At 30.2% G+C, this 26,668-nt stretch overlaps 2 protein-coding genes across 4 annotated transcripts in view; one reads left to right on the top strand and one right to left on the bottom strand.

The window, feature by feature from the left end:
- The window catches only part of LOC142326364 (ribosomal RNA-processing protein 7 homolog A), a 35,400-nt gene extending 18,732 nt beyond the window's left edge, over positions 1-16,668 (bottom strand). Inside the window, exons 1-3 of one of the 3 annotated variants that reach the window (XM_075368807.1) lie at positions 16,535-16,668; positions 7,338-7,477; positions 3,648-3,773 (exon numbers count right to left, since the gene is read on the bottom strand). In XM_075368807.1, the coding sequence (XP_075224922.1) occupies positions 3,648-3,773; positions 7,338-7,427 (216 nt within the window). In that variant the 5' untranslated portion in view covers positions 7,428-7,477; positions 16,535-16,668. Of the gene's footprint in view, positions 1-3,647; positions 3,774-7,337; positions 7,478-15,651; positions 15,946-16,403 lie in introns of those variants that run through there. The other 2 variants (XM_075368806.1, XM_075368808.1) reach the window with 2 other exon arrangements.
- Positions 16,669-16,706: 38 nt separating this feature from the next.
- Alg1 (ALG1, chitobiosyldiphosphodolichol beta-mannosyltransferase) lies at positions 16,707-26,668 on the top strand. The gene is made up of 4 exons (XM_075368805.1): positions 16,707-16,902; positions 17,994-18,336; positions 24,557-25,093; positions 26,241-26,668. The coding sequence occupies exons 1-4, from the start codon at positions 16,707-16,709 to the stop codon at positions 26,473-26,475; spliced, it is 1,311 nt and encodes a 436-aa protein (XP_075224920.1). The 3' UTR covers positions 26,476-26,668.

Genomic DNA, 26,668 nt, shown 5'->3' with positions numbered 1-26,668 from the left:
CTATAGCATAAAATTTAAAAACTTCTAATCTTTTCTTCTCAGGTAATTCAATCGTCCCAAGTTTCACTTCCATATAAAGATACACTCCAAACATATACTTTCGAAAATGCTTTCCAGATGTTTAAATTAATTTTTGATTAAGCAAATTATATTTCTGACTGAAAGCTCGTTTTACATGTACTATTCTGCATTTTATATCGCTCCTGAATATAAATAACAATGCTAAAATATGCAAGAGGACATCGCAAGAGGTCTGAGTAAAAAAGATAAGGTAGAAAATGTAGAAGAAGAATGGGAGAATGTTAAAAAGGAAATTCTTAAATCAGCAGAACCAAACTTAGGCGGAATAAAGAGAACTGGTAGAAAACCTTGGGCTTCAGACGATATATTGCAGCTGATGGATGAACGTAGAAAATATAAGAATGCTAGTGATGAAGAAAGTAAAAGGAACTATCGGCAATTAAGAAATGCTATAAACAGGAAGTGCAGACTGGCGAAAGAAGAGTGGATTAAAGAAAAGTGTTCAGAAGTGGAAAGAGAAATGAACATTGGTAAAATAGACGGAGCATACAGGAAAGTTAAGGAAAATTTTAGGGTACATAAATTAAAATCTAATAATGTGTTAAACAAAGATAGTACACCAATATATAATACGAAAGGTAAAGTCGATAGATGGGTGGAATATATTGAAGAGTTATACGGAGGAAATGAATTAGAAAATGGTGTTATAGAGGAAGAAGAGGAAAGTTGGGGAGGATGAAATGGGAGAAACAATACTGAGATCTGAATTTAAGAGAGCATTAAAAGATTTAAATGGCAGAAAGGCTCCTGGAATAGACGGAATACCTGTAGAATTACTGCGCAGTGCAGGTGAGGAAGCGATTGATAGATTATACAAACTGGTGTGTAATATTTATGAAAAAGGGGAATTTCCGTCAGACTTCAAAAAAAGTGTTACAGTCATGATATCAAAGAAAGCAGGGGCAGATAAATGTGAAGAATACAGAACAATTAGTTTAACTAGTCATGCATCAAAAATCTTGACTAGAATTCTATACAGAAGAATTGAGAGGAGAGTGGAAGAAGTGTTAGGAGAAGACCAAATTGGTTTCAGGAAAAGTATAGGGCCAAGGGAAGCAATTTTAGGCCTCAGATTAATAGTATAAGGAAGAATAAAGAAAAACAAACTAACATACTTGGCGTTTATAGACTTAGAAAAGGCATTCGATAACGTAGACTGGAATAAAATGTTCAGCATTTAAAAAAAAATTAGGGTTCAAATACAGAGATAGAAGAACAATTGCTAACATGTACAGGAACCAAACAGCAACAGTAACAATTGAAGAACATAAGAAAGAAGCCGTAATAAGAAAGGGAGTCCGACAAGGATGTTCCCAATCTCTGTTACTTTTTAATCTTTACATGGAACTAGCAGTTAATGATGTTAAAGAACAATTTAAATTCGGAGTAACAGTACAAGGTGAAAAGATAAAGATGCTACGATTTGCTGATGATATAGTAATTCTAACCGAGAGTAAAAAGGATTTAGAAGAAACAATGAACGGCGTAGATGAAGTCCTACGCAAGAACTATCGCATGAAAATAAACAAGAACAAAACAAAAGTAATGAAATGTAGTAGAAATAATGAAGATGAACCACTGAATATAAAAATGGGAAGAGAAAATACTACGGAGGTAGAAGAATTTTGTTATTTGGGAAGTAGAATTACTAAAGATGGACGAAGCAGGAGCGATATAAAATGCAGAATAGTACATGTAAAACGAGCTTTCAGTCAGAAATATAATTTGCTTAATCAAAAATTAATTTAAACATCAGGAAAGCATTTTTGAAAGTATATGTTTGGAGTGTATCTTTATATGGAAGTGAAACTTGGGACGATTGAATTACCTGAGAAGAAAAGATTAGAAGTTTTTAAATTTTATGCTATAGGAGAATGTTAAAAATCAGGTGGGTGGATGAAGTTATATGAAGAGGTATTGCAGCAAATTGATGATGAAAGAAGGATTTGAAAAAATATAGTTAAAAGAAGAGACACACTTATAGGCCACATACTAAGGCATCCTGGAATAGTCGCTTTAATATTGGAAGGACAGGTAGAAGGAAAAAATTGTGTAGGCAGGCCATGTTTGTAATATGTAAAACAAATTGTTAGGGATGTAGGATGTAGAGGGTATACTGAAATGAAACGACTAGCACTAGATAGGGAATCTTGGAGAGCTGCATCAAACCAGTCAAATGACTGAAGACAAAAAAAAAAACAAAAAAAAAACTGCAATACATGAAGAACTGCATAGATGCTTACAACCTGCCTCTACTTGTAACTATCCATATAACTACAGAATCAACTGGCTGTTTAGAAATCTTTATTTACGTCACACATTTTTTCCGCATGCAATGTTAACTTGATCATACCATATTAAGTATGTATGCAAGTGCCTGAATGATATAACTACGACTACAATTGTTGTAGGTGATATGATACAAGTCACTCTTGAAACTGACACAACCATTTTTAAGAATAACAAGCATAATAAACCCATAAACCCGTCGGGGTTTTGTAGGAAAAGTAAGAAATGGAATGGTTTCCCGTTAGCTTCTTCATTGAGCCAAATGTACAGCTGTATATAAGCTTACTAAACTCTCTCAAATACAGGTAATATTTGACTATGCAAGAAAGACCTTCCTTTGTTCTGTTCACCATAGTGACTGGCTGTATAATGAATATTACTATTCTCAGAAAATATTACTGTTAACTGGTGTCTGTTGACACTCAGATTCTTTACATAGGTATACAAAAATAAGAAAGGTTGCAATAGGTAGTGTAAAGCAACAGATTAATAAATCCATTTCTGCATTGAATTAATGCATTATATATCTACATTATTTTACATTATATACTGCATAAACTCAGCAAAGGAAACATGAGTCGTAATAAATTATCTGTTTTAAAGAATTAATTTCATTATGTATTCCTTGACAGTAATTAAAATTTTGAGTTTTATTTTTTGTTATGCAGCTTTTTTTAAATGTTTTGAAAATGTCTCTAGGAGTGATTAAATGAGTTTTAAAATTCATTTATTTGTTAGAAGAGATGTTTGTGTTTTTTGTTTTGGATTTTGCTGTAAATTTATAAAGAGAGATTGATTTTTATTATACTATATACATACATCAACACACTGCTTGAATATTTTATGCACAACTTATACATTGTTTTAAATATTTTCTTGCTTTTAAGTTTATACATCGTAAATACTTTTTTCTTAACTGAACTATTTCAGATGTTACACTTATCCTGATGCGTTGTATTATCTTTAAGAGATCCTTATACAACTTCTTCAATAGGTTTTTTATGCTGCCTATTTACAAAATTTGTTTTATGAATATTTATAGTTTTTTTTTTATTTCTTCAAAATTAAATACCCATTTTAGTTAATCTAAACTGGAGCAATCTTTTATTTTTTGTCTCCAGAAGATAATCCTTCCAGCTAAATTAATGTATACATAGTGAATTTTATAAAACACATACACAACATTATTACTGCTATCATTCTGAAAAAGTAAGTATGGTCTATAAAGAAAAAATACTGCTAAAATTCTGTCCAGGTAATTTTTTTGTTATACTCACCTTAATTTCTGGATGTATCTTAAAAAATTTAGAATTTTCAACATGAGGTGCAGATGATGTTGGTTTATTATGAATGAAAACAGATTCCACAGCACCAAACTTTGTAAATAAATTTTTCAAAGATTTCTATATAAATTTCAAAGCAAATTTCAAAATCAGTATATAAATATTTATTAATATCACAGGTCAACAAAAAAAAAAAAATAATAATTTGGAACCGAGATAAAAGTAGGTGAATTTGAATGTTTTCTATACTGAATCTTAAAATGAAATCAGTTCTTCATCACCCTCAGATTTTTAGTTATGACTCTTTAAAATACTGAGAAAGTTCTTAAATAATAGAATACAAAAATAGTAATTAAAATTCCTACCTTTATTTTACAAACATTAACATTTTTTTATTTTTTCTTATTTTCCTTTTGTGTTTAGTAAAGCCTTCTCGTTGTAAAGCCTTGTTTGTCGCTGATGTCACCCAAGTTTAAAGGGAAAAAGTCCAAATGAGAATGTAAAACATGAATTTTCAATGATATTCTGCAGCCTAAATTTTTGTAGTTTACTAAGAGTTCTTGTATAAGCTAATCATGGTTTTCAGCTTTTTTGTTTCAAAGAACACCAGTAATGACATCTTTGAATGACTTCCATGCTACTACTTCTTTAGGATTCATTTTGCTGTCAAATAGATTTCCATGAATTTTCTTATTTGCAGCCTGATAGAATTACCTCTTTTAATTTGGCTTCACTTAATCAAGAAAATACTTCAGCTAAATATTTAAAGCTGTCTCCATCTTTATCTACTGCTTTTACAAAATTCTTCATCAGGCCTAGTTTTATGTGTAGAGGTGGTAAAATAATATGATCTGCTTTGACAAGGAGAATATTGTCAACATTTTCCTTTCCTGAGGTAAACTGATTTCTTTTTGGTCAGTCTTTAACTGCATAGTGTTTATCTGTAGCCCGACTATCCCACAAACACAAAAAACACATATATTTTTTAAAGCCACTCTGGAAACCAAGAAGAAGCCCTATTGCTTTCAGGTCAGCAATGATTTGCCATGAGTGTTCATCATACTTAAAAGCTTTTAAAATAAAATTTCTGACATACTTTCATGTTTCCTTCATTCCTACAGATGTGCTACTAGTATACAAATAAACTTATTCGAGTTATGCAACAACACTGCCTTTAAGCTTCTTTTTGATGAGTCTATAAATAAAAACTGATCATGAATAACACATTCAATGTCTGGTTCAGACATTAGACCACTAACATCATGGCAGGAACAAATTAAACCATCTCTTCTAAAGTATTTCAGTAAATTTTTGTTTCAATTTCTATAAACTGAAATTTTAGTATACTTGTTTAATAAATTCCATTCTTTAAGACATGAACCTAGGATTTCTGCATGTTGTTTCCACAAGTACAAGTCATGAATTAGGTCGTTCAGTTCTGCTTGTGTGATGAGTTGAGATTCAGTATTTGATTCTTCTGGAATGTAATTAATATCTATTGAAGTTGGGGATTCATCGGTTGAGCTTTCTGGAGAATCAGAAATTTCTTTCCAAGAAGTTGGAGCAATCAGAATCGGTAAATCAACACCATGAAGTACTGGTCTTACAGCTGAATGAACATTTAGGGATGCGATACTGCTTTTATTGTTTGAATTGAAACCAGTAACATTTGTTAAGCAAAAATAGCAGTCACCGTAATGGTTAGTAGGCTCTCGTCAAATCATAGGTATGCCAAAAAGTAAATGCTTTTTTTCTTTATAACGATGGATTAGTCTAATGTAGCACTTCATGCATGCTACATGTGGAGCCCAGGATTTACTTTGATCTCCCAAGGGACAGTTAAAATAACATTTGCAAGTTGTTTTCAGCAGATTCTATACTGGTTTTCGTTGACTTTTTGTAGTGAATTATCCACAAATGAAAAAAAAAATATTTGAAAAATCATTACAATCCCAATTTTTATTCACTATAAAATTCAAAATGTTTTAATGAATGAAAGTAGTTTACTTACTTAAATATAACAATAATTAATTTTTAATTTATAAATACTTAATTACTTAAAATATTTCATAAAAGTTTTTCACCATGGAGTGCAATAAAACACAGCATGAAACACACGTGCGCACAATCCTACACTGATAAAATCCTTCATCAGTTCAAGAGAAAGCTAACCAAGGATGAAATTAATAATTCTTGGATTCAATATGGTGTATACAAACAGGCAGTCCAATAAGGTATTGCAAGGGTTGTTAAGCTACAATGGCTTGTGGCCACCTCATATACTCAAGACTTAAGTCCACTGTATGTTTACTTTAGGAGTTATGCAAAAAGTAATGTTTATCGAGGAAACCCCCACAGCCTCCAGGAACTTCAAACTGCTATTCATGACTTCATCAATAACAATCCATCTGAACAACTTGTGAGAGTATTAAGAACAAGAAGAAATATTTGTAAATATCTCGAGAACTACTTTCAGATTTACTCTAAGGTAAGTTGATTTTACGTGTTGTATTGTTGCATTTGTGCACAACAGGTATATAGTTACTTTTCAAACGCATTAGGTATTAAACAAAGTTGAGTAAACAAAAACAATACATCAGCATTAATAAAACATGTTGAATAACTGGAGATATATGAAAAATAAAGGCATTGTACCTAATAAATAAGCTCAGCACAGAAACATTAGATATTGGTCACTAAACCGTTTTGAGGCACAGTAGCCATTTGTGGCACAGACATTCAGTCTTATGCTTTTAGGGTGACCGAATGGGATGGTGGTGGGAAAAATGCCAGAAAAACCAAAATGATCCCTAGTAGACTGCTTAGAAATAAATATAAGTTGTAGTTTTTTTTACTTTCTTCTACAAAGTAAGGAAGTATTGTGACCACAAAAAATTTTGGTTTTCAGATTGGATTGGATGGTTTTCAGGGATGGGTTTTGACCATCCTTGAATCCATTTTGATTAGTTTCGGCGTGATGTCTGTATGTATCTCACATAACTCAAAAACGATTAACCATAGAATGTTGAAATTTTGGATTTGTAACATCTAGTTGTGCACTTTCCCTTTTAATTGCAATCAACTGGACCAAAAGTGTCCAAAAAGCTCAAAATCCAAAAAAATTGGATTTTGGATTTTTTCTTAACTGGAGTAATAAGCCCTCATTGAGAGCTTTTCAACAATATATCATAAGGGGTACTTATTTTCATTGGTTCCAGAGTTATAGCCAAATAAAATTTTAATTAATGAAATATTTGGATCCAAAGGGAAGGCTCATCAGTTCAAATCAGACTTCATCTCATTTCTTTTTTTTAACTTTTTTTTTAATTTAAAAATATTGATTTATTAATAATTATTAACCTCTCATTGTAAAAAAGAATTTATAATAAATAGTAATCCAATAACAAAGAAAAAAAAAAGATAAATATTAGAAGTTTTTAATGAAATAAAATTTGATGTAGTTTTTATTTTAATAAAAAATGTGTAAATGTAATTTAATAGGAATACAAGGAAGTCATGTGTTGACTTGCTATTCAATACAATGCTGTGCATCTAATGCTGCCAATAGACATCAATGGTCTGATCCTTCTTAAATCTGAGTTATTAAAAAAAAAATAAAATAAAGTCAAAAGAAGTATACATTGCATTACTAGTTATCCTAAATCAGTGACAGAATTTACTTACCTCGGTACAATAAGGAGGAATCCCCAAAATAAATAATGTTCTATCACTAGGTTTTTCTGGGTATTTTTCTCTTACAGAATGTCTCTTCATATAAAGATGGTGGCAAGATGTACTATTTTCATCAAATTTTAAATTTACAACTGTAAAAGAAAACCAATACATTTAACTATTAAATTACTGGTGAGTAATAAATAAATTTTAATCTTATCTTTTATGCTAGACATTGCATTAAGTCTATCCATACTTGCAATGTACAGAAAGAAAAAATTACATTTATTATAAAAAAATAACTGAAACTTAGCACAAAGAAATAAAATATTGAATTGAATAAGAGGTCACTTTTTTATAATTAAAAAAATTAGCCTGAAAAGTCCATCCCTATTAAGGGAAGAGGGTCTCCTTTTATTTAATGAATAAGCTTTCATTATAAAGTTTATAGTTATACTCAAAATTTCCAAAGAGAATTACTTCAGAAAAGAATGATTTGAAGTTTAAAAATTCTCTAATAAACTGTCTTGTTCATAGTTAATTCTAAAGCAATAAAAAATATAGCAGTACTAGATTAGCAAATGTTTCATGGTCTCCTAAATTTTTTATTTAGTGTGTCAAACAGAATATTTGAATATTACTGTTACATCATTTTAAAATTTTTTGGCCGTATTGTTTTTTAATACCCACTTAATCACTCTCCACACACACATGCACGCGTGCACACACACACGCTAGCATCCACATCACAACTTCCTTCACCTATGCTATGTGGTTACTTGCATTTCCCACTGTAGTGGGGGATAGTTGACAGGTTAGGGCGAGCTCTTCTCGCCTAGCCAGGAGGCTCTGCTCCCCGGGTTCATTAAACTCATGCTTAAGAGAATAATGATAAATAAAAATTAAAGCCTGTTCAATTTCTAAAAAAATCACTGTATTGTAAATTCTTAAGAACAACAGTTTGATCAGTACAGGACCTGAAGCTTTGAATGATCTGAAGAAAGCGGGTTTCAAAATACATGGCTTCCATCTTAAAAATATTACTTATAGCTGATTACCTGTTTTTTGTACAGGTAAAAATGTATTGTGTCTGGTTCTTAGTGTTATCAAACACCCCAAGGAGGTTACCGTACTTTGTTTCAGCTTTTTTTTTTTTAATTACAAACTCTTTTATTTTAAGTTTTTTAGTCAAGTAACCAGAGCCTTGATAGACTACAGGCTTGACAGCGACTGGACACCAGTAGTGTCACACATAATACAGTAACAGAGGCAGGGACAGTGGCTGAGCCTCTGTGTTGCATACCGTTGCACCCCTTAAAAAATGGAAATTGGAAAACCCCAGAATGGTTTTTAGATATTTATCTGAACAGTATCTTCAAGCCCAAATCTACTGAACATCTCGTTTATAATAACACCAAAAATTAGGCTGATATCTTCATTTGTTACTAAGAAAAAAAAAATAAATAAAAAATTTCATTGTTGCTCCATTTTAACACTTTCAAAAAATAATTTTTGTGTGCACTTACATTGTAAGAACATGTATGTATAAAAATTTTCATCAATTTATCTTTAGTTGTTTTTGCCAGGTGTTTATCATGAATCAGTCACAAACATGTGTATATATATATATATATATATATATATATATATATATATATACACACATGTTTATTTACACACACACACATTTATTTGAGATTACTTCTATAGCCTATTCATGGGGTTTGTAAAAAGAAATATAAATATGCAACTTGTACAAGGTAAAATAATTTATAAATACCGGGTGATTCAAAAAGGACTTCACAACTTTAAAAGCATATAAAAATTTATTGAGATTACTTACAGATTCAGTTGAAGTCTCATCTCATAGAAAAACACATTAAATTTGTCACCCAACATTCACTTTGGTTCGATATGGCTTCCATTATTAATGCAACATACATTCCACCTGAAGTCGATTACATTCCAGACTAGCCAGCAAATTGGGTGTTACCTCGGCAACTGTGGCATTAAATCGAAGTCTTGGCTCAACAAGATCAGCATGCAAATGTGGTACATAAATTTTAATGAATTTTAATGAAAGTCCACACGAAAAAATCTAGCGGGGTCAAATCTGGGAAGCGAAGTGGCCATGCAATTGGACCTTTATGACTGATCTACCAACCTGGGAATCGAGTATCAAAAAAGTTTTGGACTTCTAGACGTAAGTGAGGCGGTGACCAGTCTTGCTGATAGTAATGGCATCAGTCTTAGTCATCATCGTCTAACTGAGGAATTAGAAAATTCTGCATCAGTCTTAGTCATCATCATCTAACTGAGGAATTAGAAAATTCTGAAGTATATCCAGATAAACGATACCATTTACAGTTCTCTCCTGGAAGAACCAGCCATACAGTACAGTCTTTGTTTACTTACAGCACAAAAAACATTAACCTTAGAGACATCATGAATGTGCTGCAAAGTTTTATCAGGATTTTCGCTATCCCATATTTGGCAGTTATGGGTGTTCACCTTGCCACTGATGTGAAACGCTGATCATCACTAAAAATTACATTGTCTAGAAATGTACTGTTGTCTGCATTTCTATCTATCATTTCCACACAAAACTGCAAAATGTATTGTACAAAACCGTACAATACAGTACTGTAACAATACTTGTATTGTTACAAAACTGAAATGTATTGAACCATAACCATCGTTAGTTTGTATGAATGAACCAACAATCATTTGGGGAATGCCAGTCTCACATGACACAAGTTTGTGTTGATTTCTTCTGAATATGTGCAAAGCTTATATGTGCATCTAAATAAATTCTTATATGCTTTTAGATTTGTGAAGTCCTTTTTGAATCATCCAGTATAAAATACCGCAAAATTCTTTCAATTCCAGAAATAATTAAAATGCTTTTTCAATTCTCTGATTGGTGATTATTTTATTTTATTTATTTTTTTGTAAACATATTACCAATTTTAAGAATATGAAAATTTACTGTTTTTGAAGCAGCATAAATTTTTTTTCATTCTTTACGTTAAATAGGTACCCGATCATATTTATTATTTGAAGAGCCATCAAGTGTAAAAGCAAATAAAAGTATGAAAGCGTTTTCTTTAACAGTATAACTGAAAACAAAAAATTCAGAATAACCAAGTGGCTGTACCAGCAAATGGAATGAACTCACTTTTTTTAACACCTATGGATGGACATCAATGGATGAACCTATCATTGCTTGTCCAAATGAACCAATCAAGGCTAAACAGATTTTCAATAAACTCTGGAACTATAAACATCAAAGTGGCTGTGTTAAACTGATGAAAGAAGAGCTCAAAAAGTTCAACATTAAAATAAGAGATTGTCTAGATTGAAAAGAATACAGAAAGTAATTTTGAGTTAAAGATTCCTGTATGTGAAAAGACAAAACTTAACAGAGGAGAATGGATTGGAGAAAAAAGGGCAACAGTCTGAAAGAATAAAAACCTCCTAGAGGTTTTTGACAAGGTAAAAGACAAATTATTGCAAGGAAAAAATAAAAATGGTTATGCCTCAAAATCTTGAGTGAAGAACTAATCAACAACAGGAAGAAAGAACTAAACTTGCTCTGAAAAAAAATAATAACTTTAGATCAGATTACCAAATGGAAAAAAAAAACGATAAAACAATCTACTAGCTATTGGTATAAGCTAACAAAAAATATTTTTTATAAAATTATTTTGCAAGCAATGGTAGTTGTATGGTTTTTTTAAAAATAATTTCAAAATATTTATTTAATATTTAAATCAACTCCCTAAGTAATTAAACAACCTTCATAAGTAGAAATTTTAATTTTTTTATTATTTGCTTTCACTGAAAGTAATGATGTCCGATTTTACAATTAATTTAAAAGTGAATAAAACTGTTAACTGAGCACATTTTCATTTTATTTCAGCATCAACTTCAAAAAATGTTGAGAAAAGGGTTATCTCGAGAACGGCTGGATGTAGGCACAGAGTCGTGTTTTGGTATGCTTTTTGTAGTAGATAGATGCTTACATGGTGAGAATTTAACTGAAAAGTGGCAGTGCTCTCCTTGAAAAAACCTCAGGTTCTAGATCACTCAGGTGTGCACGGTCTTTGGGATCGAAGATAAGGAGATCTTATATGTAAAACAACAGTTTTTTTTAACATTAATAACTAGGCCTTTGTCATGAAGCCACTTTAATAGATTATTAAAATCTTCTTGCATTAAAAACTCTGCTTCTTCCAATTAATTTGGTGATGATATAGTAATTCTAGGTGAGAGTAAAAGTGATTTAGAAGGAACAGTGAATGGCATGGATGAAGTCCTACGCAAGAACTATCGCATGAAAATAAACAAGAACAAAACAAAAGTAATGAAATGTAGTAGAAATAATGAAGATGAACCACTGAATATAAAAATGGGAAGAGAAAATACTACGAAGGTAGAAGAATTTTGTTATTTGGGAAGTAGAATTACTAAAGATGGATGAAGCAGGAGTGATATAAAATGCCGAACAGCACAGGCGAAATGAGCCTTCAGTCAGAAATATAATTTGTTTACATCAAAATTTAATTTAAATGTCAGGAAAAGATTGTGGAAAGTACATGTTTGGAGCGTAGCTTTATCTCGAAGTGAAACTTGGATGATCGGAGTACCTGAGAAGAAAAGACTAGAAGCTTTTGAAATGTGGTGCTATAGGAGAATGTTAAAAATCAGATGGGTGGACAAAGTGACAAATGAAGTGTTGTGGCAAATCGATGAAGAAAAAAGCATTTGGAAAAATATAGTTAAAAGAAGAGACAGGCTATAGGCGATATATTACGGCATCCTGGAATAGTCGCTTTAATTTGGAGGGACTGGTAGAAGGGAAAAATTGTGCAGGCAGGCGTTTGAAATATGTAAAACAAATTGTTAGGGATGTAGGATGTAGAGGGTATACTAAAATGAAACGACTAGCACTAGATAGGGAATCTTGGAGAGCTGCATCAAACCAGTCTAATGAGTGAAGGCAAAAAAAAAAATTTTAATCAAAACAGTGGATATCTTTCATTTTAATATTTGTAGATTAACTTAATTTCTGTTTTATATTAACTTAATATTTTTTAATGTTTAGTTTTCAATTTAACTGCTATATTACTTAATAATTAATCATTAATCTATAACATTGACATGAAAAAACTACTTTTTTACATTTTACAGAAAAAAAGCATTATTTTCTCAGTGTTTTATAAAATGGAAGTTCTTTTTGTGTGTGTTTTGACGTACATTAACAATTGAACTAGGAAAAGTGAATATATCTACAGAATAGCACTTTTTATTGATTCATTTAGATATAAGCTAAAAACAGTTTTATTCCATAAAGGAAACTAGAAACCATATACACCAGTTGCTAATTCAGTTTTGGTGAAAGAAACATATAACATGGTTGCTATTCTGAATGCAATTAAATACAAACAGTTTAACTGGAAAGTTGGTAAGATTTGAATGTCACAACTATAGTTATGGTCTTCAAGATGGATTCACAAAATACTGGTGCTTTTAATGTTTCAGGGACAGCAGACCAGCATAGTAACATATTGTAACAAAAAAAGGCTGGCCACAGATCTTCCTTTGACCAAGTGATAAAAGTGTCTGGTATGCCTCTCTTGAATCCGAGAAGGTTCTTCTTCCTCTGCTTCAGATGAAGTTAGAAATAATGAAAACTTTTGTGAAGTCCATGGATGAAGAAGGTGAGATGAAAACTTGAAACGTTTAAGAGAACTTCTTCCAGAAGTAAATAAAGTCAAACTTAAAGAGGTTATATTTACTTTTAACTCTTACAAATGTATGACCCTGCTTTCAAAGAAAAACTCAAGCAAAAGTTATTAGCACAAGGAAAATGTTCCTGAAGATGATAAAAGGATTTTTAGGCAATAAAAAAATAATGAAGCGTTTCAAAACCCTAATACAAGAGCCTTTTAAATCATACTCAGCTATAAGATGTTGAATGTTACTAAAAATATTTTTTCTACATTTTGCACATAGATTTCTTAACAGGAAAATCCTGGTCCAGTTAGCAATGAACAAGGAGAAAGATTCCAAGATATTATATGAGTTGGATAAAACAGACCTGTTATCAAGGCTCAGCTCTAAGGAACTCAGAAATTATGATCTACTGTTAATTTGTAAAAAAAAAATGTGACTCCGTATAAAATGAAAAAATAAGAATATTTTGGGTATGTTAACACTGTTTTGTTATATTCTTAAAACTCTTTATGTAATTGAATCAAATATTATTTCATGGTAGGTAAAATAAGTTACTCAACAAAATAACTGTTCTGATTACTATTTTTTACCAATTTTTAAGATGGGTACAATATTACTTACAACAAAACTGTATGTGTTACAGTCTTTTGAAACTATAAAATCAATTACGAACAGATTACTTCATTGATTGATGTTACAAGAAAAGAGTGTTTTGTTTTTTTTTTTGTGGACTGGTATAATCAAATTATTTTAATTTCAATAAAGTTTTACCTACATTAGTCCCAAATGGTTCTAGAACCAAAAGGAAACACGATTAGATGTACATTATAAGCATACTTAGGTACATTATGCATATATAAAGGGGAATGAACATTTGATACAATAGTTGTTTTTTGTCATTTTTTAATAAATAATATGGGCTAGATTTTAAAAAGCAAGTTGTTTATATGGTTCGAGAATGGTTTTTATCTGAAATTATTTTAAGATTCAACACAACAGACTATTCATACTTTAATTAGCCCTGCGAGATCTGACAATCTGTTTAAAAGAGTGTATGTAACGAAAATGCAATTCATATTTTAAACTTGTAACTTAATATCAGAGGACAACAACTTAAACAACTCATACATTACAATAAGCTTTAAAATAAATATAAGAATATGCCTTGTACAATAAGCTGAATTAATGCAGTCATATTTTTTTTGAGGGAACATTGCTTTAACTTTCCCATTAGTGGATACAAGTGAAGTAATTGTAGGATATGCTGGGAAATTATCCAGTATTAAAATGCTTTAATTTATTATCTTTTAATTTTTAAAACATCACTACATTTACATACCCAGGAAACGATTCAGAAAACTAACTAAGACATGCTCACAATCAAAATGTTTATGCAGTAAACATGTGTGTTTATTGTCAGTTTATGCAGTATTACATGGTGCAATAAATTATTATTTTAGAAACATTTACATTTTAAAATTAAATTAAATTTTGTAATAAAATCATTTTTTCTCATGAAAAAATCTTCCCACAAATTTATTTTAAATAAAATTAATGATTTTTTTATATAAAAACAATTTTATTTGGCGATGCAATCTGAAAATACTAGTTTTCTCCAACCAGTTTTCTAGCTACTGCTGGGTGTGGATGTGCATGTGTACAGATAGATTAGTGACTGCAATCACTGCTACCAGCTTGCCAGGACTGACATAGCTGCAGATGTAATCCAATATAAATGTAAAATGTACTGGTAAACATATAGTATTGAACTGCCTCAGATCGACCACTCCATAGAAGTATGGTTAATTGAAACTCAACAACCAAAGAATACTGGTATCCAGTCTAGTATTCAAATCCATATAAAAGCAACTGCCTTTGAAACTACAAAAACTATCAACTTTGAAAACTAGCTGATTTTACAATGACAAGTTTAACCACTCAACCAACAAGTTGGGTCAATTTAAAACAATACTAATAAATAATTTTTGAATAAGAAAATCCTAACATTTTTTGCACCTCCATTCAATGTGTATATAGATATAAGCTTAAATAATTTTTATTATGGTTTTCTGATGATTCAATTTAAAGTAATTTTATTTATTTAGATTCTCCCACATTTGTTGTAATATTATTTCACACATTTATATTTTAAATAATTAATATAGACTTTAATTAAATTAAATTTTTATTTTATAATTATCTGTGTATTTTGTAATAGCTGCTCTGATAAAGGTTTCACCCGTTTTCCTGGGTTATCCAGACAATGCTGTGGGGCATTTCCTTTTTTATTTATGGAGAAGCAGAGCCCTTCCCAATCTTGACGTAATCTATATAATGTATTATTGTAAACAAATCAAACTATAAGATTTCTTTAGCAGTTTTCATTATTCCCCATAAAATAAACTTTTATCAATTATTATATTATTAATTTTTTTCTCTTTTCTGTTTAGTCTCCGGAACCACTTAAGATATTACTTCTGAGGATGAAATGTATGAATGTAAATGAATTGTAATATTGTTATTAATTTCATTAAACATCATTTTTCAACAACTGAAGAAAAGAAACAAACCAAAAATTTCTAGTTACCTTCATTCGTTTCCAGTATAGTATGATTTTATTTTTTTTAAAAACAAGGATGTATTTGTATTTCCTCACACAAAAGATTGATACAACTATATCAAACGTGGCAAAGTTTAATGTTGGTACACTGGTTATTGGAAACTGATTCAAGTGCTTTCTTTTACATGTCAATCAATATTAAATTTTTTTCAGGTTCTGTACATTTAGTCATAACACCAAAGCTACTGAGCAATACCTCAATATTTTACAAAAATCAATTAAATATTTTCCATTGTAATAAATGATTACAACCTGAACTTGCAAACAAAAATTGGCATTATATTTTGTTTCATTTTACTATATACAAACAATTTTTGCCTTCAAACTTCTTACATAACTTAATTTTTTCTTCTATCTTTAAGATCTGATTTTATTTCGTGGTAATTTTGATTTAAAAGACTTGATTCCTGAAAAATCATTATTTTTTAAATAACGCCAAAATGAAATCCCTATCTTTTAAATAATGTGATGTATACTCCCAGCTTCATGTTACTCCTAGTGAAACTTAAATGTTAAAACTACAGTTAAAAACACATAAATCAATAACTAAGGTGTTGTTCAAAATGTAATTGAGGATCTCACATCTTTTTGATGATTTATTTAGGTCGGATACTTTAGAACGCACAAATACATCTATAAAATACAATTAACAACTAAAATGAAAGAGTAACTACGCAAAAATTGGTATTTATAGCACAAAATAATTGAAACTGCATTACCTTTATAACCGCAAAGTTCGCCTTCAATCATTTCAAACACTTATGATATTAAAATAGCAATAAAAAGGACTTCAACGCTGTTCTAAAATCATCAACAATAACACTTTACTTTCAAATACAAAACAACTAACCTTACAACACGTGATGAGGTAACCGTGCAATTATAAAACAAGAGGTAGAGCTCGCTAGTGATGCATAAATTCAAAATTTTGTTTACGTGACTAAATTTTGTACATTGGTATTTATATGTTTTTTATGTAAATTTCTATATAAATTTGGTACATGTTTATTTTCTAAATAAATATGGTAGTAGTAACAATAGTTGTCCTCGGAGATATTGGTAGAAGTCCACGAATGCAATATCATACTGCTACTTTAGCGACGCAAGGTTATGAATGTCAGATTGTAGGTTATGAAGGCTCAAAACCTATTAAAGAAATTACTGATAATAAAAAAATTACTATTAAAACGTTACGGGATTGCCCACCGTTTCACAATTGTAAGTTTTCTCTTTAATAAATTATAATATTGTGATGTAACTTATCTCTTGGGTATTGTCTGTAAGGTTACTTTTTTAATTTTTGTTCATAAACTGATAAGACTATTAATAATACAAATTTAAAAAATGGAATAATTCGCTGTATTAAATTTGCGTAATTGAAAATTAATTAATTCATGCATAATTGAAAATAATGAAAAGTAAGTGCATTGATGTGTTCACAGTTACAAATACAAGAGTACGCCTAAGCGTAATTAATTAAAATGTGTAGTTGTTGCATTATTTTACTAGCCATAATTAGTATAATGAGGTACTAATTGTATTGTTTTTAAAAACATCCATCAAGAAGCTGTATGTATAAATGAAAAAATCACTGCTTTAATAATAGTAATTTATTTGAAAATTACAATAATAATAATAATAATAATAATAATAATAATAATAATAACCATTAAGATTCAAAATAACCAAATTTTTTAACTTTATTAAACCTCAGTTACTATTTCTGTAGGTGACTTTAAATGCACTTACTTTTTATTGTTTTGTCAAAATAAAACTTTTTGACGTGACAAAATACAATCCAGTAAACATTTTTTATAATTTCAGCCAATTGTGTACAGTGTTACTTCTTTAGCATCCCTCTTCTTCCCTTCCTGTCAGTATTTTTCAAGTTTCACACTGACCTTCATCCTGAATTCAATTACTACATTTTTTGTTTTGGATCTTCATTATTAAAAAAACCCTCCTTTCCAATATTTAAAAAAAAATTAATTTCCAATTTTTGCCCCTCCTTTGTCCCTTAACTTTTTAATATACGCATTTACTTTTTTTTTCTAGTCAAGAGGAAAATTTCTTGGGAATTCTAGTATCACTCCTCCTTTAAATGTGGCCTATAAAAGCCAATCCCAAACATTATTTTATGATAAAATTTTAAATTGGTACTGTGTATATTTTTAATAACTTTATCTAATAAAGCTAACAGATGATCTTTTTTCCTAGTTATTTTATTTTTTGTTGTAATAATTTGACATTTATTTACTATTCTATTATATATACAATATTCTTTATAAATTATATTTCAATTTTTTCAGATGTTCCAAGACTGATTGCTTATATTCTTAAAACATTATGGCAGGTCATTACTCTTCTCTTTTGCTTTATGTTCATGAAGCGTTCACATTTTATTTTAGTTCAGACACCACCAGCTATACCAGCACTTGCTGTCTGCTGGTTGTATTGTGTTATGCACAATTCCATATATGTGATAGATTGGCATAACTATGGTTTTACTAATATGGCCGTAACATTAGGTGAACAACATAAACTTGTTCGTATATCTAACTGGTTTGAAGGCTATTTTGGTAGAAAAGCAAATTTCAACTTCTGTGTTACAAAAGCCATGAGAAAAGACTTGAAACAAAGATGGGATATAACGTAAGTTATTGAACAGTTTTAGCTTATGTATTATAAGTATGTTTGAAACATTTGGTTACTATTTAAATTACTATGTGATTGATCCTTTCATTTATAAAAAAATTTGATGTAATTTTCCCAAAATAAAACCTGTCATTTTCTAAATTTAATCACACCCCAGTCTTCTAATTTCTTTTGGCAACTTAAAAGAGGTCAATATTTATTTTTATCTGGTTAAATTTTTGTAGTTAAGGCTTTTAGTAATTCAGTGCATGCGAAGAGAGTAATGTGCATGTATGATTTTTCTAAAACTTGTTTGTAGATTAAAGCACTTTTACCATCTAAAAACATTAATATTTGAATACCAATATTTATTATATTTTGGAATCTCTTACTTTTCCAACCTATTACATTTTTCTTGAAGCCATCCTGATCACATTATAAGTTGTAAAACCATGTCTTATCTACGATGGTTAGAGGTGAAAATATACAAAACATTACTTTTGATATAAACAAATCCATGTTTGTTTTAGGTTAGAAAATTTTCATGATATTGCTTCCAGTTCCTTTTGCAGTAATCTTCTACAACTGGTACTGTAACAATTGTTAGGAGGCATTTTGAGTTCCACTTATAAATGTATATTATTATTTTTGTAATCATTTAAATAATATATCCAAGGAGGATGCGGCGACGAAGATAATTTAATGTTGAAAGGAGGTAGATAGAATAAAATGTCAAAAGACAGTAATTTTAACCATAGTATCTGGAAAAGGAGAGGTTTCTTCAGAATAGATGAGAGGAATATTTAAACATTTATCATTGTTTTGGGTAAAACATGCAAAGAAGTATTTTTAGATTCTCATAATATTCATACAATAACCAATGATTGGCAAATTTTTGTTGCATGTGGTCTGTGTTACTGCTTTTTGTTTTTGCATTCCTCAGAGCTGTTGAACATCATCAAGCTCTCAAGCATTAGATTAGACTCATGTCAGTCAGTTCATATAATGCAATGACCAGCTAGCTAGCTAAATGTTGTTGATCCACTAAGCTCTTGTTGATGAACTTGCTTTCACCCAATGCTATCTAGTAAGAGGATTTTTCTCATTAGGATATCTCTTGCTGGCCACTACCGTAAGCTATTACACCATGCCACCAAATTACATGATAAAATCCTCTATATTAACAAATGGGATTAAACTTCAAACAAGCTACAATAATCAAATAAAAGCAGTCTTAATTAACACTTCCTGCTACTATTACAATCAAATCAATTGATATTAACAGCAAATTTTATATTTTAAAACATATAAAATGTAGGGCCAAATCTTAATGATTTAGTCAAGTTGGGAACTCATATGGGAGAAGTCTTGTTTTTTCACTCTGTGGTTATTATATGTTTTGGTTGGTTTTTCGGGATTCTTTATCGGTACGGATGTTGGATTATAGTGGATTGTGATTTCTGGATGTGTTTAGTTATTTTTGATATTGGACAATGGACAGATTTGTTTTTTACTTGATTTTTTTCAATTTGTGGTGAAGCCGCTGTGTTGAAGTGTTATAAGCGGTATACTGTGCAAGGAAGTGTATTATTTTAAGTACGGGAAAATCATTTAATTGGTCTAAACTAGTTAAAGACAGTTATTGAGTATTTTTAAGTATTTTAATATTTATTGGTTTTATTAAACTGTAGTAATAGTTACGATTATAAACACGTAGTTTCCAGAAGGTGACATCACACTGACATGATCATAACATCGTCTAGGCCAATTGTTGTAAAGCCACCGGGTTGGTCTAGTGGTGAATACATCTCCCCAAATCAGCCAATTTGGAAGTCGAGAGTTCCAGCTTCAAGTCCTAGTAAAGCCAGTTATTTTTACACGGATTTGAATAATAGATCGTGGATACCGGTGTTCTTTGGTGGTTGGGTTTCAATTAACCACACATATCAGGAATGATCGAACTGAGACTGTACAAGACTACACTTATACATATCATCCTCATTTATCCTCTGAAGTATTATCTGAACTGTAATTACTGGAGGCTAAACTAAAAAAAGAAAGAAAAGGCCATTTGTTGCAACAGTTCGCAGCAATTTAGTTGCTTCGGCAGTAAACAGCTGACTTTGTTTAGGTTAGCCTGCCGAACTGGCGTATAAGCCACCTTTCCCGCAGGTGGTGTACAACTGTTTGGATCTCCCAAAGAACTTTTTTATTGCTTTGTTTACATTTTGACCTTGTCATATTTCAACTGACTAATTGTATCATTTTACGTGTTTTGGACTCAATACCCGTTTTTTTTCCCCACTGACAACGGATGAAAGAAGGATCTGGGCAAGTGATGAGAGCAGCACCAGAAGCCAAGGATGTTGCTGGGGTGATGGTGGCGCAGGGTGCGGTTGGCATGTTGACGCAGGCTCCCATGGATGTGAGGCTGCCACCAGTGGCACAAAGAATTAGTGCAGATCATAGGAAGCGGGTCAAAAGGCCCAGGCAACAGCGACAATCTTCCACGGATGAAGACGAAGAAATGGAGGCGGACCTCGGTGTGACCTTGAAGGAACTCAGAAGGCTAGTGGGTACCACAGCTCCCAAGTCGGCTGAGAGTAAGCACACATCAGATGCAGCTACATAAACTACAGTGGACAGTGGACACAGGGTGTCATATCTCTGATGGATTGGATAATGATGTCCCAATGGATCAGCAAAAAGGATTGGTTGAAGTTGGCCTACAGGAACAGCTTCATTGGAGTACGTGACAGGAAAGGAGGTGCTCTGGCCATAGTTGATCTCAAGCTGTTTTTGGCACAGACATTTGGTCATATGCTCTAGGGGGACCGAATGGGTGGTGGCAGGAGAAATGCCTGTTAACCAAATCCTGCAGAACCTGTTAGTGAGCCCGACACTGGTTAGGCACCCATAAATGGGGTTCCTCCACCTCTAAAAAAAATCTTAATTTAAATATTATGTCAAAACAACAATGAGTAGGCATAATTTAAATCTAAACACCTTTTGCCCACAAGTCTTCTAACAAAAATTTCACTAGTACAACAGTAGTCACTGAGAATGACTGTGTAGGTGGCTGAAAGCATTATTATGTTTGTTTTAAAAATGTTATAAATTTGGTATTACAAATTAATAGTTTTATGTATCAAGAAGTAATTCTTAATTGAAATTCAAACTATAAAACAGAGCAAAATTAACATTAGATTTTTAAAAATCTGCATTTTAATTTATTTTAGAAGCAATTACTTGTTTGAAAATAAACTTTTCAAAAAAATAAAAATTGATAACAAAACTTGGAACTAAATAAACCTATTACTACACAGGCCTTGAAATTCTAGTGCCATATTCATCATATAGTTAAGCATTTCTATATCAGATACTTTTTGCTGTATTCAGTTAGCTTATAGAGTGAAGTATAAACAAGCATTGCCTTTGTGTGAGTTCATCATGATTCTGCTGAGTCATGTCCCTTGTGTTAGTGCCAATATACAACGTGGCCATATCTATTTACAACACTATAATCATTAGTCATATATTAGTCACCATATAATTGATATGTCATATAGTAGTCATGTAATCAAATGTTTATATAATGTTATGTCTTCTCAGAACTATTAAAACCCTTGATCTTTTCACATGAACACACTTTTATTCTCATGTTCAATTTTTGTGTTTCTGTTACTTATTTATTTACTCTAATGTTATTTAAAGTTAATATAATGCAGTTTTTTTAAGTTTACTGGAATGTGTATGTAGTGTACTTCTAGATTTGTGTCTGTACAACTTGAGTTCTGCCATTATTTTGATACCATGTCTGATACCAATTCAAAGTACACGATTACTGATATCCCCTCTGAAAAAAGGCCACGAGAAAGCCCTAAGTCATGCAGAAAACTACATCATTTTAAATACTTACAAAAGTGAATTGCAGAGCAATCTGATAATGGTGATTTCAGATGTTGTTAATAAACTGCTAACATAAATGGAAGTTATGCTGCTTTAGTGTACAATATGATGTGCGAGTATGAATCTACTTATGAATTATGGTCTCTTAAAAATAAACAAAACCCCTCAGACCAATTGAAGAAAAAGTTGATAGTTTCAATAAAAACGTGATGTGTAAAAAAGTATACTTTAATTCCTCTGAAAGATAATTCAGTTATTGCCTTAGACAATGCTCCTTATCATTCGTGTAATAAGGAAAGAATTCCAGCCTTATCTTTGAAAAAGAATGATATCAAAATGCAGCTTAATTAAAAGAAGTGATTTTTGAAGAGGATGAACTTAAAATCTAATTATTGTAAGGGATTTTGCAAATTAAAAGAAATTTTAATATGTATAAAATTGATGAGTTAACAAAATCCAGTGTAAAAATCGTGCTTTATTTACCTTCCTATCGTTTTATACTCAACCCAAATTTGGGTACAAATCAAGAATTATGTAGCATCAGAAAATACTGCTTTTAAAATATCTGATGTTAAAAATTTATGCTTAAAAACAATTGATAAAACAGTCAGCAGGAATGGAAAAACTGTATAAAACATGTAACAGATGCTATTGAACTAAATTATTGGGAATTGGATAATATAATGGAAAACAAAATTGAGCCTCCCGTTGTATCTTTTAATACTGACAATACTAAGGATTTCTCACAATCAGATGATAAAAACTGAATTGAATTTATTATTTGTTTGTTATCATTGAAATTTAATCTAAGATATTAGTGAAATTTTACTGTTTGTGGACAGTTGACAATTTTATAATTCAAATAAAGTGTCATAATTTATTTAAATTTAAAATATAATATTATGTGGTTACTGAATATTACCATCACATAGTTTCTTTTATATGCATCAAGATTTACAGAGATGCTTGTGAATCAGCCACCTGAACACTCATACGTGCAGTTTGTTTACTTGAACGCAATTAGCTATCTGAATAAGATATAGTTTGACTACTTTCAAGCCAATCAAACTAAAAATTAGCTGTTTACGGATTTAATGGCTTGTTATATTTACTTATATGTAAAATTCCCATTGCCAGAAAGCATTTCCCATCTTTAGTTTTTAACTGTCAACGTGCCATATTATTATTGTATAGGAAGGAATTAAATGAAAAAAAGGAGTTTTAGATGTTAATGATATAGTACAGCAAAATTTGTATGTTTCACTAGTAAATTATCAAAATATAAATTTTTTTAATGAGTTAATTTTTATTTTCTGATGTTTCTGAAACAAATTCCTCTTATAATTATCATAAAATTTGTTGTAACTTTTATTGCCTCACTATTTAAAAACTAAATTTTCAAAGTTAAACGTGTTTTGTTTAATTATTAAATTTACAATTTTTTTACTAACTTGAAAAAAATTTTATTTAAGCATAAACTTAATGGAGAAAATGCTAAATCAGCTTTTATATTTACTATCAAAACTGACCCATTTTGCTTCCTTCTTAATACTTTCCACTTTTTTAATATTTATTGGCTTTTTCATTTAATGAATAATTTCCATTTAATATTGCTTTTTTCATTTGAGTGAAACATCATTGTTTTTCGATTTTCTGGTTTAAATTTTAAGCTTTCAGATGGAAATTATAATCTTCATTAAAAAAAAACTGCTCTCAGTTATGATAAATTTTCATACATCTAATTCATTATGAAATTATCTTTTATTTTTATTCTTCATACTGGAATATTACATTACTAGTACCTTCATTTATTTCAATCAGCTGGTTCACTCTTGACATTCAGTAAGCTGTTTGCTATCAGATTATTGAGTTTAAAAGATTAAACAGCTAATAATATACGTGTTATTCATATATTGTTATTGTAGTCCTCATTTTACTGAACCATTTTAATAATGATTCAATGTAGAAAAAGTTCAATGTATAATTTCAGTTGTTTTTCCCACTTTGTGTTTTTTTTTTTTATATATATTGAGAGTTGAGTGCATTTAACAAACTGAATTGTATTGGTACATCCCAGTAAAAGACAAAACTATAATTAAAATTAGAACATATGTACTGTTACTAGCATAAGGAAACCAATCTTTCAGTTTTATTAGCTAATATTAATTATATTATTAAAACAAAAAATCTGTACTATATTTAAATGTAATATACAAAAATCCAATTATTATATAATAAAGTATAGTGATTGCAAGTCATACTCCAGTTATCTTGTACTCTATGTATTTGAAGTAATTATTTAACATAATTTTTTTAAATTTTATTTTAGATCTACTATAGTTCTGTATGACAGACCGTTTGATTCTTTTTCATCTACACCACTTCATTTTAAACATGCATTCTTCAAAAAGTTAAGTAAACAGTATCCAGTTTTTGCCACAACTACTAATTCTGAGAATTCAACAGTTTTTACTTCTTGTTTACCTAACGGTTTGATAGCGTTAAAACAATCACGACCAGCCCTTTTAGTATCGAGTACAAGTTGGACAGAAGATGAAGATTTTTCTATACTTTTATCAGCTCTTAAAGAATACAACTCGACTGTAACTGAATTACCTAATCTTATTTGTGTTATCACTGGTAAAGGTCCACTGAAAGATTATTATAATAAACTGATTAATGATTATAACTGGAAAAGAGTGACAATTATTACACCTTGGTTAGAACCTGAAGATTATCCTGTCATGTTAGGTTCAGCAGATTTAGGTGTCTGTTTGCATACTTCTACTAGTGGCCTTGATTTACCAATGAAAGTAGTCGACATGTTCGGGTGTGGTTTACCAGTAGCTGCTTATAAGTTTCAAGCGTAAGTATAAATAATTCTATTTAATTTATGAATATGTAACTAAATAAGCTTACATTTTTAATAATTAGATGTTATGATAATTTTAAGTTGAAAAGTTGGTTGAACTTCAGTTCTGTGTTTCTGATCCTGTTGAACTGGGCAGTTTTTAAGACGCCTGGCTTAAATCTATGTAGCACCTTTCCAGGAAATTCAGTAAAAGTAGATAACCATTTAAATCATCTTTATAGTAATGATGTTATTTGGGAGTCTGCAATAAAGAAAAACTTTTGCGCAAAAAGATACGTTTTTTGTTATTTTATTTTGCTTCCTTTTACCCCGCTCAAACACATACCTGGTCAATGTGACCTTCAAAGTAGGTAACACTACTGGAGTACACTGAACAATATTGCTAACAATAGATACTGCAAATAAAGAAACACAACATTCCTGCTTGCACCATGTTAGCAAAACACGGTTCTTGCTCAAATGTTTTGGATTTTAAATGAGTGTAACTCAAGACCGACTTTACTAATCTTCATCAAATTTTCATATATACTACTACAGCATATCTAAATTTCAATGAAATGATGTAGTAATTTTGGAAATTTTTGAGCCTCAAAATTTTATTCATATAAACCACATTTTCTGATGTATAGATTTAAAATTTATGTACATTAACCTGTTAACTCAGAAAGTATGTGTAGAATGAAGTGAAAACCTGAAACTCAGCCATTGCAAGTATTTTTTATATATACATGACAGTTATTTAATTCACATATTTTAACAGCATGAATAACATGCTAAATCTTGCAGTTGTGGAACATTTTTTATTTACATTCATATATGATATTAAAAAAAAAACCACAAAACATATTTTAAACGTCTTACATTTTAATTATGGGATGCTTATTATTCAAAATAGTCGTTTAAATTTCAACCGATATGCATTGAACATCAAATCATCTACAAATGTTTTGATAATGCAACCGGAAGACATAAAACTTATGCTTTTTTTTGTATAAATCATGATTTACCTAATTTATAGACTAATGAAGTTTTAACATTCATAAATTATACATTTTGCTTCTCATAACTATTAAAAATTAAGTTCCACCATAAAATTATTTGTAATTCTTACTATCAATACTTCTCATTGTTACATTTACAGATTATCAGAACTAGTTGAAGATGGTAAAAATGGAATTGTTTTTACAACATCACAGGAATTAGCAGAACATTTAATAGAATGGTTTAAAGATTTTCCAAATGATCAAGAAAGACATAATTGTTTTAGAAAGAATATAGAACAAAATTTTCAAAATTTAAGGTGGCATGAAAACTGGGTACAACATGCTCAACCCATATTTCAGTGTAATTTTATGGATGTAATAAAAAAATCTTAAATGTTTCATTAAGTTTGAACTAAATACTAGTGTTATGTGAATCATTATTTTTTTATATTACTAAAATTGAATAACTATGTTTGTTTATGTACATAATAATAACAAAATTAAATATTGAAGTTAAAATGTGTATTATTACATTAAAAATTTATGAATGGTGATTGGAGAGACAAAATATACAATATAAAATCAT

Source organism: Lycorma delicatula, chromosome 6 (genome assembly GCF_047948215.1).
Source record: "Lycorma delicatula isolate Av1 chromosome 6, ASM4794821v1, whole genome shotgun sequence".
Classification (NCBI taxonomy): Eukaryota; Metazoa; Arthropoda; class Insecta; order Hemiptera; family Fulgoridae; genus Lycorma; species Lycorma delicatula.
Note: the sequence above shows the minus strand (reverse complement) of the source record. Positions and strands in the feature narration are given on the sequence as shown.